Source organism: Salarias fasciatus, assembly GCF_902148845.1.
Source record: "Salarias fasciatus chromosome 7 unlocalized genomic scaffold, fSalaFa1.1 super_scaffold_4, whole genome shotgun sequence".
Lineage (NCBI taxonomy): Eukaryota > Metazoa > Chordata > Actinopteri > Blenniiformes > Blenniidae > Salarias > Salarias fasciatus.
In genome coordinates this window covers 24,992,510-25,011,834 of record NW_021941229.1, presented here as the reverse complement: position 1 = coordinate 25,011,834, position 19,325 = coordinate 24,992,510, and the positions used below count along the sequence as shown (strand labels likewise).

General features: G+C 44.1%; 1 protein-coding gene across 3 annotated transcripts; it reads right to left on the bottom strand.

Annotated features, from left to right (window-relative positions):
* Positions 1 to 4,198: 4,198 nt before the first annotated feature.
* Positions 4,199 to 18,271, bottom strand: scarb1 (scavenger receptor class B, member 1). 3 transcript variants are annotated; one of them, XM_030085314.1, is made up of 14 exons: positions 17,916 to 18,271; positions 15,738 to 15,898; positions 13,942 to 14,083; positions 13,635 to 13,838; positions 13,329 to 13,424; positions 13,125 to 13,240; positions 12,885 to 13,051; positions 12,396 to 12,514; positions 7,991 to 8,064; positions 7,852 to 7,903; positions 7,627 to 7,773; positions 6,399 to 6,431; positions 5,487 to 5,553; positions 4,199 to 4,888 (listed from the first exon to the last, which is right to left on the bottom strand). In XM_030085314.1, exons 1-14 carry the CDS (start codon positions 18,033 to 18,035, stop codon positions 4,881 to 4,883), a joined length of 1,506 nt encoding a protein of 501 aa, XP_029941174.1. In that variant the 5' UTR covers positions 18,036 to 18,271; the 3' UTR covers positions 4,199 to 4,880. The 3 variants fall into 3 exon arrangements, with proteins under 3 accessions (XP_029941174.1, XP_029941176.1, XP_029941175.1); XM_030085316.1 differs by lacking the exon at positions 6,399 to 6,431; XM_030085315.1 differs by lacking the exons at positions 5,487 to 5,553; positions 6,399 to 6,431.
* Between the last annotated feature and the right edge of the window lie 1,054 nt (positions 18,272 to 19,325).

The following is a 19,325-nucleotide window of genomic DNA, read 5'->3' as shown; positions in this document are numbered from 1 at the left end:
ACTTTTTATTTTGATGGAGTGGCATCCAGTTGTCTGTGGCACATGGCTATCCATGGCTTTATGGGTAAATCAACCTTGGCAGGTTTACAGAGAAAATCCAATGGTTCCACACCAGCAAGCATAAGTGACTGTGGAAAGAAAAAACTCCCTTTTAAAAGGGAGTTTGCCTTTGCAGATCCAGGCTCAGAGGAGGAGAAAACTGCAGAACCAGAGACAGAGGTGTGTCCATTCATGTGAAAATGGCAGAAATGCTGGAAACGATGCAGACTTCATGCAGGACCACTAGAGGCCGCTGGTGTTTGCTGCTGTAACGGAATCACACAGATAGGGAGCAAATATCCACACAGCAGTGTGATGTCTGGATTCCCAAGATGGACTGAACAAAAAGTGTTTTAATAAAACTGCTGCTCTCTTAACTCTGATACTTTTTTCTTCTTAACCTAGAAATATCTCCAACCCTAAGTTTTATTTTTCATTTTGTTCATAAATTGTTTTCTACTCACTGGGAACATGTGGCAGTGTGGACTGAAATTGCAGAAAACATTTAAAAGAAAAATACTTCGTCCAAACAACACTCCCTGAACCCTGTCCAAAACTCCAGAACTGGACCTGAGCCCTGTCCAGAAACCCACTACAGACCAGTCAGAGCAGATCCACTGAAACCAGTTAATAAACGGGACAACGGGACACCAACATTCAGCTCGGTCCCAGAAAGGAGACTCTTAGGACTTACGAGGACACAGTAGGCGTGAAGTTAAACAGTGACCATTTATTGCCTCAACAATGATATGGCAATGCCACAGGAGTTCCAAAATAAAGATAAAACACAACATAGAAGAGAACTCTTTCAGAAGATCTCAAAATAACATAAATGACCCAAGTTAAATAAAACAAATTTCAAAGTGTCCTCTGTTGTGGAAATTTTTTCGAATGGATTTGAGATCCGGTCTGATTCGTTCCTGATGCATTATACTGCTCCAGTCGGGGAAGAGAGACAAGACTTCCTTTATGGTATATGTCAGCACAACATTGATATCACTACTTTAGATATGTTTGTTTCTTATCTGCTCTGAATGAAGTCCAATGTGTTGATGATCCTGGTATCTTCTGAGGCCGACCCACAGCTGGCCACACCGGGGGTTCGAACCCGTCCTCAGTCTGTGGCCGGTCTGGTTCACCACTGAACCCCACAGTGTTCAGGTTTTGAATGATCCGATGGGGGGGGGGGGGGGGGGGGGGGGCAATTCATTACAATCTTGTCTTTCTTTCTGCTCACCATCAATTCTCATTACTTAAACTCCTCATTCAAACACTCTCAGGTTTAACCAAATACTCAGATTATAAACTACTCCAATCCCTGTGAATTGATGTGAGCCACAGTAAAAGTCTGGATACATAACAACAGTCCACCAAAACCCTTCAAGAACTCCTGTGTGCAATTCCAAAGAATCAAAATCTGAAATCAATCAATACCTTTCAAGTAACTCCAGGTAACTTATTTGTTTTATATCAATTTATAAAATTATTTAAACTCTTAACAGATAACTATGTCACAATTCACTGAAAATAATTATTTTACCAACCCAAACATTAATAACTTTAGTTGCGTCAAAATTACAGTAAGAAAATACTCTTAACAATGTCACTTAATGAGAAATGGGTCAATAAACCTCTACAGCTGCACGTGTCTGTCATAACTGGACTGTTTAGCTGCTCAGCTAAGAACAACTGTAGCTTTAGCTCCCATATTATTAAACAGCAGGTAACAGTAGCTTTGCAGCTAGCATCACCGTTAGCATCGCTGCTCACGTCATTAGCGATCTTATGAGAACACATTTCAAATATTTCCAGCCACACAGTCTGAATCACAGCAGTGTTCAACGTCAGTAGCGGAACCTTAATTAGTTTTAAAGCAAGTACATCAGCAATGCACTGAGTGGCGAGTTCAATTCTACCAGCGAACGTGGCGCTAGCCTATTAGCAACATGGCATGACTTACCTGAGCTCACAATGAGTCGGCAAACAACAAAGATGCGGCTCCTCTCGTCCACTTTCACTCTCGAAATCCGCTTCTTAGGTAAAGAAACAACTTATTAGTGACTGTTATGAAACATTCATTTTGGATTTTGACTTTTAAGTCGTGTTTTCCTACGAGGCTGTTCAACTTTCCTGAGAATCGTTTTGTGCAGTGTAATTCCGGCGAAATTCCAGCACGTGGCGATGATGTTGGTTTCAAAAAGAGCCTGAGTCCCATTGGAACCCATTCAAAAATGCTGAATTTCAGAGTGCAAATAAACATATAAAGCGCCCGGTTTCAGAACATGTTTTGTTGTCTCTGTCACTAGTTCCTACAACCGAGTCGTCCTGACCAGACTCTGATTTTCACATAAATCATCTGTTGATTTGATTTTACGAGTTAAAGTTTTGCATAAATCTCCTCCTCTGTCCACTTGACAGGCTCGACCTAACACATTTACATCCGGTTTCCAATGTTGAACATGGAGACCTCCTGCTGGAAGCCTCAAAAACAGGATTTCAGTCACATGAGCTCCGCCCATCTTTACATACCTTCAACAGAGCCAGGTGGGCCTGGGGGTGGGGCCCTGGGTCTGTCTGATGGGTGGGTCCTTTTGGGTCAGCGGTTCTCGGGCTGTGGATGCCGTCAGCCCCGGTCTTGTGACATACGTATGTATTTAAAATCTCGGTGCTTCATGGCGGAGATGGGAACAGCGGCCCTCAAGGCGGCCATCTTGCTCCAGACAGCTTTCAGCTGATCAGCGATACTGAAGGTAAAGGGAATGACGTGAACAAAGCAAAGACTCATGATTTGATGAATTATTGACAGATTTAGTTTGTGTTCATTTGAATCTCTCTCTATGCTCTGTGCATTTGTAAAGTTAAAGGAGGAGTATGATGAAAAATCCACTTTTTTGAGCTTTGTAAAATGCTATAGTGTCATTTCCCCATTAAAAAGATGCATGGAGTTGTTTCTTGAACCATTCACACATATTTGAGCAATCCCTGAATCTCCCCCTGGCAGCCATGTTGAGCGCTGAAACGCTCGGTGCTGCACAGCTCTGCCCATAATGCACAGCTCCGCCCCAGCTCCGACGTAGTCTGCACAGCTCCTCCTGCTCAGCTCGCGCTCCCCCGCCCCTCTCCACTCTTGGAGAATGCACATGGAGATAGACCCTCTGAGGGGGGCGTGTCGCTCAGCTGAGGAGATTCTTAAAGAGACAGGGACTCATTTCCAGTCGTTTGAGGCAGCCTGATTTGATTTAAGCTGTTTTTGACACATGCAGCTTCACCATCCAACTTTGGGCAAAGCTGTTGCTTGAGTGTGCTGTAGATTGATACCAAAGGGCTAAAAATATAATACCCTCTAGTTAAATCTTGTGTTGGGTAAATAAATTAGATATCAATTTACTCGGGCTTAAAATATGTTACTTTTATGTTCATAATGTTTAAGACATTAAAGAGAATCATGAGAAAAATGTAAAAATATATTACAAATCTAAAATTATTTGGCTAATAACTTTTTTTTTAACTAAACATGCAATAATTCACATTTTATCATCCCAGTAATGTTCACATATTTTTGAATATATTTACATATAAAATCTCAAGTTGTCATTCTATACCTGATTTTTGAGGCCTATATCTTGATTTAACATAAATGCTTGTGAATAAAGCTCTTTGGTTATAATTATTCCTCAGTGTGCAGTGTCATAATTACATCTCAGAAGTTGATAAAAAAAAAAAAAAAAGCCAAACCATTTGAAAATCGGTAAAGTTCTAGTTGTTAAACTGGATGAACACGGTGATCAGAGGAGCCGATAGCGCAAGTCAGACATCCAGCCGTTATATATCTATGTAAAGTTACATTTTCCCCAACACAGTTGTAGTAAACAGTTCTTCTGCTAAAGCTCAAGGATGGAACATTTCAACAATCCTGTTCTCCCACTGTTAATGTCAGTGTTGTTCTCTATGGCTCCATTACAAAAACAAACAGCTCCCACTAGTGTCCCAAGATGGAAACTGCATCATTTGACGTTTCCACCTAAACCAACAGTTTTCAAAACGCGGCCTGTTTTCACTGAACCGGAGCCCAGAAACACTCAAACCTAAACTAAACCTTCAAATTCAGAATAAAAAAACTCCACAGATGTTACCAGACATGATTTATTACCTGCATCATTCTTCAGGAGGTGCTCAGCATCCTTCACACACATTTCAACAAACATCCACACTTTACAGAGACAGTAGTTTACAAACAACAAATACAGGAATCGAGGGAGGCAGGGGGAGGGGGCAGCGTCCGCTCGACTCGGTTCTTCCTGGAGTTTAATGATATAAAACTATGAGCGAGTGGTCAGAAGCGGCCCCCTGCCCCGGAGGCCAAGGCACGTTGGTGGTGAGGCACTGTCCAGGCGGCAGTCAGAGGCTCGAGGCTGCTGCCCGGTCGGTCACAGTACATTCAGGAAGACGGCGAGGCTTTTCTGGGGCTCCTCATACCAAACAAGAGGTTTTCAGTCGTCACTGGAGAAACGGCCTCCGCAAAAAACACGTAGAAGAAGAAACAAAACTGACAAAAAAAAAAATAATAATAATAAATGGAGAAGAGTCTTTGGCTGCGAGCTTCATCAACTTTACAGTGTTTCAGTTCAATGGAGCAGGAAGGAGTCGGTCGTCATCCAGTCCAGTGTGTGTGTGTGTGTGTGTGTGTGTGTGTGTGTGTGTGTGTGTGTGTGTGTGTGTGTGTGTGTGTGTGTGTGTGTGTGTGTCAGTTCGTGTCTCGTAGTAGAGGGTCCTCCTCGTCATTGTCGTCCTCCTCAGCCCAAGTGCTTGAGTTTCGATTTGGTGCGGCGCCGCCAGCGACATTATTTTTCTGTCAAATGCACAAGAAAAAAAAGTTTGTTTTAAAAACCTTCAAAGACTCAGGTTTATTCTCCAAGATCAGAAAAAAAACACAATATTCATAAATTCAAAACATTTTCAGAAGTCCAAACTCTAGAGCACAGTTCAGTTCTAAAAGCTCCGCCCCTTCTGATGTAATTGGAGATGTTTTTAAAGTGACAGGAATTCTAAAAGCTCCGCCCCTTCTGAAGTGGTAATCCCAGGAAGTGTTCCAAGTTAAACTGTACTTCAAATTCCTCGTATTTCTTGGTAAACATTACAAATTGTGTTGATTAAAACATTTACATGGAATCCATTTAGTGTTCTGAATTATAAAAAACAAAACAATACAAAAGGGTTTTCTCTTGAAACGTCATGGAAACGGGTCTTCTGAGGTGAGCTGCTCTGGAAGCGTCCACACCTGGGAACGCCTGGGAACGCCTCGGAGACGGCGTTCCTCCAGGCCATCTACCGTTTTCTCACCGCTTCGCCTGATCAAGGAGCTTCTGAGCGAAACTCCCGGACGCTGAAAACACCTGAACACAGCAGAACGTCTGGAAATGTCGGAGTGTGCGGCAGCGTTCACCCACCTGGATTACCCATGATACTTTTCTCCTGCGTTTCAAAGTTGTGTTTTACCGGCTCGTTACTGAAGGCCTAAAAGGTGAAACCGGTTGAAAACGTGAGCCAAATCAAACAGCAAGCCGCCGCCACGGGGGGAGACGGCGATCGTGCGGTTCATTCGGGGGACATGCGATCGGTTAATTCGGAGGACATGCGATCGGTTAATTCAGGCCGTTTCGTGTGAACGGGATTGGTTTTAACTGATTATTGAAGGGATGGTGATTCAACTGAAAGAAAGGAGACAGAAAAGATGGAAGAAGCGATCAGACTGGAGGGAAAGGTCAAGATTTTTACCTGAACCCTGATCTTTTGTTAAAGAAAACCAAATTTTAACTTCCACTTTTTTTTTTTAAATATTTAATCTAGATTATTCACACTTTATTTATTCCCCTCCCAAACACTTTTTTCTTTAATTAATTTCACACACATTTTCTGTCACATCAGATTTTATAATCTCAACATTTAAAATGAACCTCCAAATATATTAAACTGGCTTTAATTATTACTATGTTATTACACTTTGCCAACTTTTTGAATAAATTTCAATCATAATTCAAAGTTGATTAATCAACAATCATTGAATAAGGTGTGTGTGTGCGTGTGTGTGTAAATTTGAGAAAGTGAATTTTGGCAAACATTCATTCTTAACAAATTCACCAAATCTAAGAAATTTTGTTTTATATAATATTGTTGAAAAAGATCATTTGGTAAAAAATCAATACATTTCTTTAAAATAAATACATTTTCTTAAAATACTTTTTTTTTCTTAATTTCTTTCTTTTCATTTCATTGATTTTTGCTCTGATTGGAAGAAAAGAAGAAAACCAAATTTTCCTGGTGACTGAAACTCTGGATCTCGGCGTTGCTTTTGAACGAACCTCTGCGTTGCTCAGCGCCGCCGTCCCGCTCGCCTGCAGGCACGGAGGACAGACGGCGGTGAAAACATGGCGGGCGGCTGATAGCGGGTATCAGACCGTAAAAACGCCGCCTGTGGACCCGTGAACCTCCCGCCGCCGGCTTTATGGTCGCCGGCGTTACGCAACGCATCAGCTGACGGGGAGCCGGGCTCCGCTGCTGTCGGCTCCACCGATTGGTTCGGTGAGGCAGCGACACGGATCGCCAGAACAATGCTTTGGTTTTTTATCATATACTGTGGTTATAAAACATTTAAAGCTATTTTAAACTTGCTTTTTGAGCTCAGAATTTACGAAAGATGAAGACTTTTCTTCTATTTGTGGATTGCAGATTTGAATAAAGTCCAGTAGAGAGAAAGTGACGGATCACGACTCGTTGAAGCGGTCGTTAGAGCTACTGCTTTTGGTCTGAATGGAGGTGAAGGAACAGGCACTTTTCAGAGGGTTAGCTGGTAGCTGGTTAGCTTCAGGGGAAAAACAAACTCATGTTAACAGGAAGAGCAAGAGGAGATCCTAATAGCGATTAATAACACAGGATTTTAACATTTTTTCCTCTCTAACCACTAATCTGGAAAGACGACGTCAGTTTATATTTTGGATAACACGTTTCTCAAATAAACTTCATTCTATTTAAATTCCGGTGTGTAGATTTTTATTTTAGCAGCTTTCAGCCACCATACAGCGACATCTAGTGGCGAGAGTGTGTAATTGCTATATTTTGATTCTATATGTCGAAAAATAATACATAAAAATAAAGTCCGGAAAATACAATAAAATTCAGCTTCAGTTATTTGATGTAAAACTAAGTAATCCAACAGTTTCCTACGAGGATTAAACAACTTTTAAAATTGAATTCAAACTAATATCATATTTACATATATTATGTATTTTGTGAGAGTAAAAGATTATATATCTCGTCAAAAACAGTTATGATGCACAAACTTGGGAAAAAGAAAAAAAAAAAGTGCTACAAATTTTTTAACTTTAAATATTCCTGCATCTATTCCAAAAAATAAAATGCTCCTCTAACTTATTGAAAAACCAAATTAAATCGAACTCAGCGGACGGTTTTGGACGCTTCACAATAATTCCTCTTTTCACTAAGAGATGAAGGGTGGCGCTGTCTCGGCCAGCGAGTCGGACGCCATGCGTCATGCAGTGAACGGGAAGGTTAGCACGGCCGCAGCCTTACCTTCAGCCGGCGGTAAACCACGACGGCCACGACGATGGTGGCCAGGCCCAGCGCGATGAAGCTGTACTGCAGGACCTCCATGACGGTGGGCAGCACCACCAGGCTGGTGTAGAAGGTGGACAGGATGGGCCCGTCGATGTAGCCACGCTGAGGCGCAAAGAGAGGCGATACGGGTCAGGAAACGGAAAGCACGCCGGTCCGTCCGGACCTCTGGGCAACACTCACCTCCTCGAACCACAGCATGGGCATCACCACCTCGGAGATCTTCCCGGTTTCCCTGCGGAGGGACGACAAACATCGCAGCGTGAGACGTTAAGCCGATGCCATGCGGCGGGCGCGGCGCGGCACGGCGGCTCGTCCTTACGTGATCCCCGACACCCGCTTCATGTACAGGTTGAGCTGCAGCCGGATGGACACGTTCAGCGGGACGCCCGTTTCCTGCCGGGAGAGAAGACGAAAACCATCAGGGACGAAAACCATCAGAGAGTCGAGGACCGGAGGGAAACGCTGGAGTCCAGGGACGGCTCGGCTCCAGGAACTCAAAGCCAAAGGCCGAAAAATAGGATTTATCACCAACTGAAGCTTCGGACGGCGTCAAAAGGTCACGGATGAGAACCGAAAAACTGAGATATTTCTGGTCAACTGGTGAAGGAAAAGTAGAGAAAACAAACAAAAGGGGGAAATCCTCCAATCTGGTGGTGCGTTCAAGGACCGTTCGATTAACGGGAATCAGAGGCGTGTTTGAGGATGAGGTGATGAACTCAGAGAAAAGCTTCGGGAATCTGAGGAATCAGCAGTTTAATGCATCTACTTCAGTTTTAATGTGTGTTGTTCTGTAAAGTGTGTGTGTGTGTGTGCACGTTTGACTTCTGAGTGTTTTGTGCATGTGAGTGTTTTTTGTTTGTGCATTTAGGTTTGACTTTTTTCAGTGCATTCAGTGTAATCTTATGTATAGTATTTAGTGTGTGTAGTTGTTTGCCTGTGTTCACCTCTAAATTTTTGTGTGTACTTTTATGCTACTTATGTGTTTGTATGTATTTCTCTTGTGTTATCTAAATATGTCTGCTGTGTTTCTGCCATCCAAAGCTGCTCATCAGATTTTGATTTTGTTTTTTTCTTAAATACTCATTTCTGATTCTGCACAGTCCCCCTTTTCATTTCCTTCTGGAACGTTTAGTCCTGACACCAGATTTCAGAGCTCAGCCATGGACATGTGGCCGGGATAAAGAAGCTAATCTGACGTCCGGAGGAGATACGGCGGGAAACCGGCGAGAAGGATCTGCATGTCAATGAGCTTTTTCCATCCCAGATCCACATCAGGTGGATAACATCTGCATTCAAGAGATCTAACCTGAAAGTTTAAAAATGTCCCAAATCATAAAAAAACTCGAATCAGAGGTTTTCCCTTTATGACATCATGTGGGGAAATAACCCCGCCCCCCAGCAGTGGCTCCTCCCACAGAGAGACCACTTGACTGATAAACTGAGTCTGAGAAACACAGCTAGCAGGGACTAGCGTTAGCTACTTGGTAGTAACTCTAACGAGAGAAAGTGTTCAAACTGCAGAAAACCGAACCTTTAAAGGATTCAGTCTGAACCAAAACACACTTAATGTTTGAACTACAGTTGGAAAGTCAGAATTTTAATCTCACATCTAAAGTTCCAACAATCAGAATTTTTAAAAATTGAAGAACAATTGAAGTAAGAATAGTGAGATGAAAGAACTCAAGTCAAAATTAGACTTTTCAGTTTTAGTTTCCTTGATTCTCTTCTGTATCAGCAGTAGAAGAGGATTTTAACAGCTCCTCAGACAAACTAAAACAACTGTAGTTCCTTCCAACATATCGACATTTGGACTGATTCAGGTTTTTTTGTTCCTTGGCATCACCTCCTGAAAACGTAGAAGCTGGAACGAAAACTCGCTCTGGTCCAACTTATCCAATCGCCCGTCCTGAAGCCACTTCAATTCTCATTTCCGATAAATAATCGCGTTTCTTTTCATGGTAGTTTATCTGCAGCTGGAGGACTTCACATGTAGCCCGGAGCCGCCACGCCTTGTGCAGACACAAGTGATTCCTTCATCAGCCGAGGTGACTCAATAAAAGCTTCCAGTAAAAATTACTCCCCTTTACATATTAACTTGATATCAGCGTGGACGTGGATCGCGCCAGCAGCTTCCTTATCGGGACACTCTGTTTTATTGGCACAATCAAAAACAATATAATCAGTTAACTCATAATTATTGAGAAATAGAGCAATTTCCAATTACCTTATCACCTCCTGGGCTGCAGCCAAACACATCGTAAAGTTTACACAAGACAGTTGCATAAAGTGTTTACGGATAGATTATGGAGGGGCTTTATCAGATGGACTGACTTCAGGGGCTTCAGGTGAGGTAAACACACCTCCGCTCACTTTAGCTTCTTCAACACGACACGCTGTTAACCGGACCATGTCTAAAAACACCAGCGCTCTACGGTTTTCAAACTACCCGATTCAAGTGGTTCCAGCTCAACGAATAGTTCGAAATGGTACAAAGGTAACTGGTGATGTTCGAAAGACAAAAAAACATTGTACAACTACATATCAGGGAACAACAAATGGGTCAATAATCTAAATGTGTTCTTCACCAACGGTGGTCAATCAAGCCTTGAAAATGTTCCAACTTTTCTGCACAATGACCTCTGTCGACATAAAAGCAATGACGGAACACACTGGTGCCAGACCCTCCTGAATACTCAACCAACACAAAGTTGTGTCCTATCATTAAAATGTTGACAAGACAATTAATGGAAGAAAGACTGAGAAAGCTCCTTCCTCCAGAGAAATCCAGAGAAAGTCAAGGTGTTGGTCTTTGGTTTCTGTCCCCATTAAAAAGACACTCAGAAGCATCCTGGCCACAACAGAACCACAAGACAGGTTTCTGGGAGTTAACAGCTTGTTAGACAGGTGATTGATCCAGTGAGTCCCAGTGTTCACTGTGAAGAGATGACTTGGAGCTTCAGGCTTGACGGGACCAGCTGCAGGAAGAAAGCCACTGCCAGTGTGTGATATCAACTGTCCAACGGGGCAAGGGCTCTTCTACTGGATCCAGGGTCAATGGCCTGCACTGAGTGAGAGACTCCCGGAACCAAGACATTCTGCAGTGCAAGGCAATACCACCTAGTATGGACAGTATCCCCGTGGTACCCTGTGGTACGGACAGTACCCTCTCGTATGGACAGTACCCTCTGGTCACCCTCTCCCTGTGGTACCCTCTCGTATGGACAGTACCCTCTGGTCACCCTCTCCCTGTGGTACCCTCTCGTATGGACAGTACCCTCTGGTCACCCTCTCCCTGTGGTACCCTCTCGTATAGACAGTACCCTCTGGTCACCCTCTCCCTGTGGTACCCTCTCGTATAGACAGTACCCTCTGGTCACCCTCTCCCTGTGGTACCCTCTCGTATGGACAGTACCCTGTGGTACCCTCTCGTATGGACAGTAACCCCGTGGTACCCTCTCGTATGGACAGTACCCTCTGGTCACCCTCTCCCTGTGGTATCCTCTCGTATGGACAGTACCCTGTGGTACCCTCTCGTATGGACAGTAACCCCATGGTACCCTCTCGTATGGACAGTACCCTCTGGTCACCCTTCCATCCCCTCTGGTATGTGTCTACTGGGTCAAGGCTTTGTCCTTCTTCAAGATAATGACCCAAAAGATAAGCCCTAGCTATGACAGGGTCCCATCAGGGGAGAAGAAGAAGAAGGTGAGCTTGAAAGCATGGAGTGGAGCACAGTCTGCAGACCTACAACCCATCGAGCTGGACTGAACAGTGAAAGCTCAGGAAAATACAACTGCTGAGCTGGAAGAACGTTTCATGTCCACTGTGTGAAGAAAGGCACGAGTGTGTTCATCTGTTGAAGCTTAGAATTTGTTTGGGGGTCTAACTTTTGACCAGTAGTGTATAATCAACAGTGAGTCACATCGGATGGAACAGATCAGCTGAGCAGGAACGGGGGTTTTGTTTTCACAGTTGCTTGTCAATCAGATTAAGATAGAAGCTCTTATAACCCTCACTAAAAATAGTTTCTGGTGAGCTTGAAGCATTGCTGACAAAAGGCCAAGTCATGTTTTGTTCTTTGTCCAGTTGACCGTGACACTTAATTATAAAACAAGCGTGATAAGCAATCTGTCCACCTCTGATCACAATCAGCAGCTGTCAAGGTTCACCAGCTTCCCATTCGGTGCCAATACACACACACGCACGCACACGCACACGCACCTCAGAAGAAGCTCAGCACAAACGAGAAAACTAGATTTCTGGAATACTAAATGGACGGACTGAGTGGCTTCAATTAAAAACAGGGTTTCATGACTTCAGCTCTATAAGAAAAACTAAATTCCATGTGGAGTTCCTCATGGTTCAATCCTGGGGCCACTTATCATTCATTTCTATGTGCTTCCAACAGTATGCAGACACAACATTTTATCACTGATCATTTCTACATCATAGAAATGATCATACCAAATAACTCCAAACGGCTGTAAGAGGAGCACAAGTGTGTTCACAAGACAGAAGTGGACGCTAATATTAAAGCTAACTTTGTCGGAAGGACAGAGAAAGTTAGACCTCTTCATAACATGAAGGACAGCATCAATCCATAAGATGCTCTTCTTCCAGTTAGCAGGAGTTTTGGTAAAATATCTACCCTTTAGTGGAGCCAACAACTTCATGTGATGCTGTTAGCTCTGTGTGTGTGTGTGTGTGTGTGTGTGTGTGCTCACCGGGTGGATGTCGATGAAGAGGCCATGCTGCTCCTCAGTGGGATTGAGACCCTGAACGAAGTCCAGCAGCACCGGATCGGCGTTGAAGAAGTGAGGATGAGAGATGAAGACAGGAGAGTCTGAGAGGAGGAGGAGGAAGAGGAGGAGGATGAGGAAGAGGAGCGCCGTCATTCACAGGCTCTCCGAGGTACAACTGCTACAACCAACATTGAGTTTTCTCCAACAATCCATCCAACATTTGAATTTTGAAGCATCAACAAAGTGGTTAAAATGAGGGATTTTAGAACTTATTACTATTTTCACCAAAAGAAGTGCTAAAACTATCCTGACTAAAGTATGGCTCCATAAATAAATGATGAAAACTCGACATCAGTAACGATTACGAGACTTAACGATTGAAGATCTCTTATTAAACTCTTTTCCCTGAGCGGTCGGCAGAGGAGTCAGAAGACGAAGCGATCTGGTCTGCAGCGAGGAGGCGGGACTCACTGTAGCGGCAGGTGCTGACGTTGAGCAGGCCGGACTGCCTGCAGGGGCAGAAGCCCTCGTTGGGGGCGTAGGTCGACCCGTTGGCGAACATGGTCTTGGGCGCGACGTAGCGATACAGCGGGATGCCCTCCATCACGCCCGGCCGCTCGTACACCAGCTCAAGGGACCTGAGGACGGGAGGGGAGGAGACGCTGACCACACCCACTCAGAGGAGGAGGAGGGAGGAGGAAGAGGTCCTACCTGCAGGCGTCCGGGCTGTAGAAGGGCAAGGTGGTCTCTTTGGTCATGAAAGGAGGCCACATCTGGCCAGCCGTGCCGTTGATCATGTTGGCCTGGGGCGTCTTCCAGTAGCTGAGCTGTGAGCGAGGAGAGCAGAGAGTCAGCCGCTCCGTCGACCACGTTCTGGAGTGGAAATGCCACCCCGCCGCCGCCCCGCCGCCTCACCTCCTTCAGGCCGTTCCAGGAGTCCACCTGGTGCACCTTCCTGATGTCGTCCTTGCCGGTGTGGATGGTGAACAGCCCCGTGTTGGAGTTATTGAACTGCGTCGGGAAAGGATCACAACATCGTTTCCAAAGTATTCATGAAGAGTAGGACGCTCAAGCTTCTCTCTGGGTTAGACGATCTGCCGCTCCTCACCACTCGAGGAACATTTTTGTTTTTCAGCTTCAGTCAACAAATCGTAAAGCAGCAGGAGTGAATCTGTGAGGCTCCTTCACATTCCTGCGGGTTCCTCGGGATAAATCACTCACCTCGGTGAAGAGTCCGAACTTCCCCGAAGAGGGCAGCATGCCGGGCAGGTATTTATTGAGGAATTCCACCAGGCCGCTGTCGTAGCCCCACATCAGCTCCCCCACCTTCTTGGTGAGGAAGGGCCCCTCTTTGAAGGTCTTGAAGGTGGAGCTGATGAGCAGCCGCACGGCGAACGGAAGGTTCTCCATCATCACCGACGCCCCCTGGTGGCAAAACAAACCTTTTTTTAAAAAAAAAAAAAAACATACCCAACGAGCGAGGGAGCCACCGAGCCAGACGGGGGCGTCAGAGAGTCGAAGTTCTCACCAGGACCAGCATGTTGGGGATGGTGACGACGTCCTCCTCGCTGCCCACGGACATGGAGGGTTCGAAGAAGTACCGCCGGTACTCCAGGTACGACACGGTGCCGTTATCGTGGAACGTGATGTTCTGCTTCCTGGCTTGCTTTCTGAGAGACAAAACTCTCATTTAAACCATGGAGTCAAACCGACTCACTCGTTAACTTCAGCAAAAAACCAAACCTGTCGGGCAGAACCAACCGCAGGCTAACATCCGCATGCTAGCAATACAGTTGAGCATAAACCTAAGATGCTAACATAAACCGATGAGGCGCGCATCAACTGTAAACAGGAGTTCAGTGAAGTAGTAACTTGAAAGATACCGAGCCGATTCCGCATGGCGTTCGCCGGTACGACCCGGGCCACGTCATTCTGTACTGTTCAAGGTGCAGTAAGTACTCGCTTATGATTGGCTCTGGAAACAGGAAGTGTGACGGTCTAGCCCCGCCCACTGAAGGTGGAACAACTCATTTTGGGGGAAAAAAAAAATTAATAAACTTGACAAAGACGACGGACTGTCTGAAGGGAACGTCTCCTCAGTTTTAGGTGAAAAAAAAAGGGAATGATTTTAATCATTTACAGTCAATCAATCAATCAATCAATTCTGTTTATTCACAAATATAATTGCAACAAGATAATTTACAAGAGTGTAATTCATTTGTGTTTGTAAAAGGGAACTCCCAAGAAGCTACCCAAGCTTACAGCGGGCCCCAGGCACAAAGTACACAAAGTACATTACATTTACACTAATACAGGTTTAGTTATTCCTCCCAACCCATTACCATTCCAGTCTTACCAAAACACACACACACACACTCATTACTTTTCATTGTTTCTCCTATTAAAATGTGTGGATATTTCCATATTTATAGATTGCATACATACTCATACTCTTACAGTCAATTTATAGTGGTTCGTTGCTAATCACATCAGATTAATTAATGAGACAGTGACAATTTCATCAATAGCATACTACCTTGTTGTATTCAGTTTGATATTTTAGTTCAATTTATGGCTTACTGCACCTTTAATGAGAAAGATAAAGGTACGAGACTGTAAATTATGTTCTGGGGAATATAACAAGGGGAGGTGGAAGCTGGTTGCTATCTGTTGTCGTACTGGAGTTCGGTCATTGTCGCTCGGTAGAATCGGCTTCATGTGGAGATCGGAGTGATTGTCAGTCGGGTACGTGATGAAAATGTCTGTTTTTCAGTTTAAATCAAAGGTGATTGTGACACTGAACTGAAGATTTCACACCGCTGCTGCATTTCCAGTGTCGCGAGGGACACCAATTGAAGTTTAGAAGAGGTGTTGAGAAGTTTCTGCTCCATCCTCGAACTTATGCAAAAGTCCCTCCTGAGACGCAGAGCGTTACGTAACACCCCCCCCCCCCCCTTCCTGATTCAGGCAGACTCTCGCTGTTACTCAATGCAGTTTGGAGTCTGTTCGTCTAATTCGCCCCCTTTCCTCCCTCCAGCCTATAGCTTCTCGTTATGTAACAGTGATTGGACGGCGGCCCACTGGGTCAGTGGGGGGGGGACGAGCCAGATGTAGGTCAACCTACATCTGGTTCTGTACATACTGTTCTAGAGGGGAGCCCGAACCCACAACTGGGTGAAACACACATTTATCAACATCTACTAAATCCTGTAGAGTCCAAACATGTGGGGGTTTGAGGACAGAGTGTTCAGACAGAATGGTGCGAGAGTGCGTGTGAGTGTGTGTGTGTGTGTGTGTGTGTGTGTGTGTGTTCGAGTGTTTCACCTGTACACGTAAGGTCCTCGCTGCTCCACCATGGGCTTCTCCCCGTTCAGGATCTCCTGGGGGTTCAGGACGTTGAAGAAGTAGACGGACATGAAGAAGGGGACGGGCAGGTCCTTCCACATGGTGTAGGACAGGTCGTTGCTGGGGTCGATCACCGTGTTCTGCCAGCAAACAGAGGAAGAAGGAGAGAACAACCCGGCGTGACCTCAGGAACTCAGCTCGGTGCAGATTATCTCAGCCTGGAAGGATTTTCAGCACATATTGATCTCCGGACACATAAACAACCCTTAATTGGGGCGAAAAACAAGTCATTAGAAAACTATTAAAGAGAGAATAATATGAGTTAATGTCATTTTAACACAAAGAGGACCAAACATTTCAAAATCAATCTTTCCAGTTTCTAAAATGACAGAAAGTGAAACTTTTTTTTTTCATTATTTTTCCGCTCATTTTGGATCATTTAGCAAGTTTTACTGATCAGAGAAACAAACTTCCATCATGAATCAGTTATTTTCACAGTGACAGCGAGGAGGAAGCCGAGTTATGTAACTCAGCACTCAGAGTGGAAGCTCCAGTTTTTATCTCGTTTCTTCAAACACCCCGTTACACTCAGTGAGAAATACACTGTTATTCTAATTTTGTTTTCAACCAAAAGTGTGTTTAATAGCTACTTTATTAACAGTTTGAGCCTTTTTTTATGCTAAAAAGTAAATCAATCCCAATCAATTATTTCCCTTTATGCCTTGTTTGAGTTTTTTTAAGTTTTGCAGCTCTGATTTTACTCTTTTTTTTGTGGATAAGTTGTCCTATAATAACCGCTGTTTCTGTGTTCCTCTTTTTGTGTGTTGACTGCACGCAATGCTTTTCAAAATCAGCGTCTGTGTGCGTTTTTTTATTTTATTTTTACCCTTCCATCAGGCATCCTGCAAAATCCTCCTTTAACTCAGTTTTCCTGCACATCGGGTGGTGAACACTGAAGTCCCGATTCTGCTGTGTCTCTGCATCATAATGTGATCCAGCTGCAGCACATACTGGACTGTTTCTACTGCATTCAGTGTTTCCTCTTTATTTAAGGGGGGGGGGGGGGGTGGGGGGGGGGGGGGGGGGGTCCTCCTCCCTCCACACTTGACCTACATATTTCCATAGGTTCTCAATTCACAAATGATTACATAACCTGTCAAGAAGGCTGACAAAAACTCAGAGGTTGATATGAACAGATCCAGATGATGTGCACAGACAGGAGGAAGGTTTCTTTAGTGAGAATCTGACTTCTTCTCACCTTCAGCTTCTCTCACAACCTGTAAAACACCTCGTCACATATAAATACAGTAACGCATTGGAAACTCAAGTAGCAATTTTAGCAGTTTAATTCTACATTTATCCACAAATTCCTCTTTTTAGACCAACCTGTTGGACGGCAACTGAAAATACGTAGCTACACAAACATATAATGTATTTTTTTTTAATGAAATTAAAAATGTTGGTTCTTTTTGAATCCACCATGAACAGCTGCAATCACCCAGCAACACACCCTGCATTAAAATCACTTTTACTTCAATACGAATAGAAATGACCAACTTTTGAGTATATATGAAGCATTTCACCAGCTCAGCTAAATTCATCTTCCCTTTGTCAGCACAAACAGCCTGAAGGGAAGTCATATTAGAATTATAGTGGAACTTAAAAAAAAAGATACGGTTTACGGTTGAGAACAATCACATTATTTACAGATTAAAAAGTGGGCTTATGTGGACTCTCCAAAATACCTAATTTCACACGAATTAACATTTAAATGGAAGACTTATCACCTATTTGATTTTTTCAGCACTTTTCATACACAAATACAAGTAATAAATTAACCTTTTTTATCTCATTAGTAGTGTTTATCATGATTAATGATCTGTTATATGGAAAAACGTGATTTGTGGAGTACCTCTGCAAAACCTGTGTTTTAACTGAATGAATGGGTTTTCCACACGCACGGAGTGCTCTCCCTGCATGCCTCCGATCTCAGCCTATTCGTGCACCTTTGTGCAGTCGCCTGCCCCTGCATCCGCCCGTTATCACAGGTTGTGTCATTCACGTGGCTCCTGGAGCCCTTTGGCACATCACCGCTAAACGCTTGACTCAGCAGGAATCAACTAATCAGGATTAAATCAGACGGACAGGGTCGCTTACCTTCACGATCTGGTCATCGATAATTATAGGTCCCACAAAAATCATCACGATCCCGAAGGTGACGGCCAGGACCCCCGCCACGATGAAGCCCACGGCCACTCTGGACTTTTTGACTGCCATGTCTGCCTACCTGTGTCCCTGAACGCACCACAGCTGTTTGTTTACGTTTAGCTAAACTGGCTAAAAGGCGATTAAACTGCGCGCGTGGCCGCCTCGTCCGGTTTCTCCCGCTTCTTCAGAGCCGACTCGAACGTCCTAATGCTGCGGTGAAGGTCTGCGACGCCGCCGGCTGCTTTAACGACCTGATAGATGTAGATAGCCGGTGAACCATTGTGCCCTGTGTTTTATAGTCTGCGGGTTACAGCCGCCGCCGCGCGGGGCATTCTGGGAAATGTAGTTTTTGCCGGGAGGAGGCGGGAAGAACAGCAGCGGATCAGCGTGTTCTGTGAGGAGAGGAACGGAGAACACGGACAGGGGGGGGGGCAAACAGGGGGAACCGGGGCAAAGACTCACGAAACTACCACAAAGACACACAAAACTACCACAAAGACACACAAAACTACCACAAAGACACACAAAACTACCACAAAGACACACAAAACTACCGCGACATTACGAGGGGAGCCGGATGAAGAACAGCAGAGGAAAATAAAAACCCTGACAGGACTGGAAAGAGGCGAAAACCAGAGATATTAAACACTTTTTGGGTGATTTGCATTAAAAAAAAAAAAGAATCTAAAATGTTCTTATTTTACCAAGACAAACATCACGTAGTGGCCAAGAGCTAGAAAAGTGCCAAAATGATTTTTTTTTTTTTTTTTTTTTTTTTTTTTTGTAAAAGTGACAACAAAAGCCTGTTCTGTTCTATTCTATTGTATTTTATTCGAAACATGATTTCAAGTCGTCTCTCATCTCTGGCCTGTTGTGTGGATGAAGGTGGCCTGTGGAAGTTATTAAGAATCCAAGAATTATTTGTGCGCCTCCATCACTAGGTGGCGCCCATCACCCAAAAGCACTTGGCAGAGATACAAAGATACAAACAAAAAACTACCCAGAAGAAGCAAAGAACTACACTAGAGACATAAAAACTACCCCAAAGACAGAAACTACCCCAAAGACACTAAAACTGACACCAGAGACTCATAAACCATACTGAATCGACAAGAAACGACAAGACATGACCCCAAAAGCACAAGAAACCACAACAGAGACACAAGAAACTACACCAGAGACTCAAAAACCATGTCAACAAGACACAAGACTACCCAAAACGTCAAGAAACTACACCAAAGCCACAAAAACTACACCAGAGACACAAAAAACTACACTAAAGACTCAAAAACCATGTCAAAGAGACAAGAAACTACCCAAAGAAAAAAACTGTTAAGAAACAAGAAACTACTTCTCAGA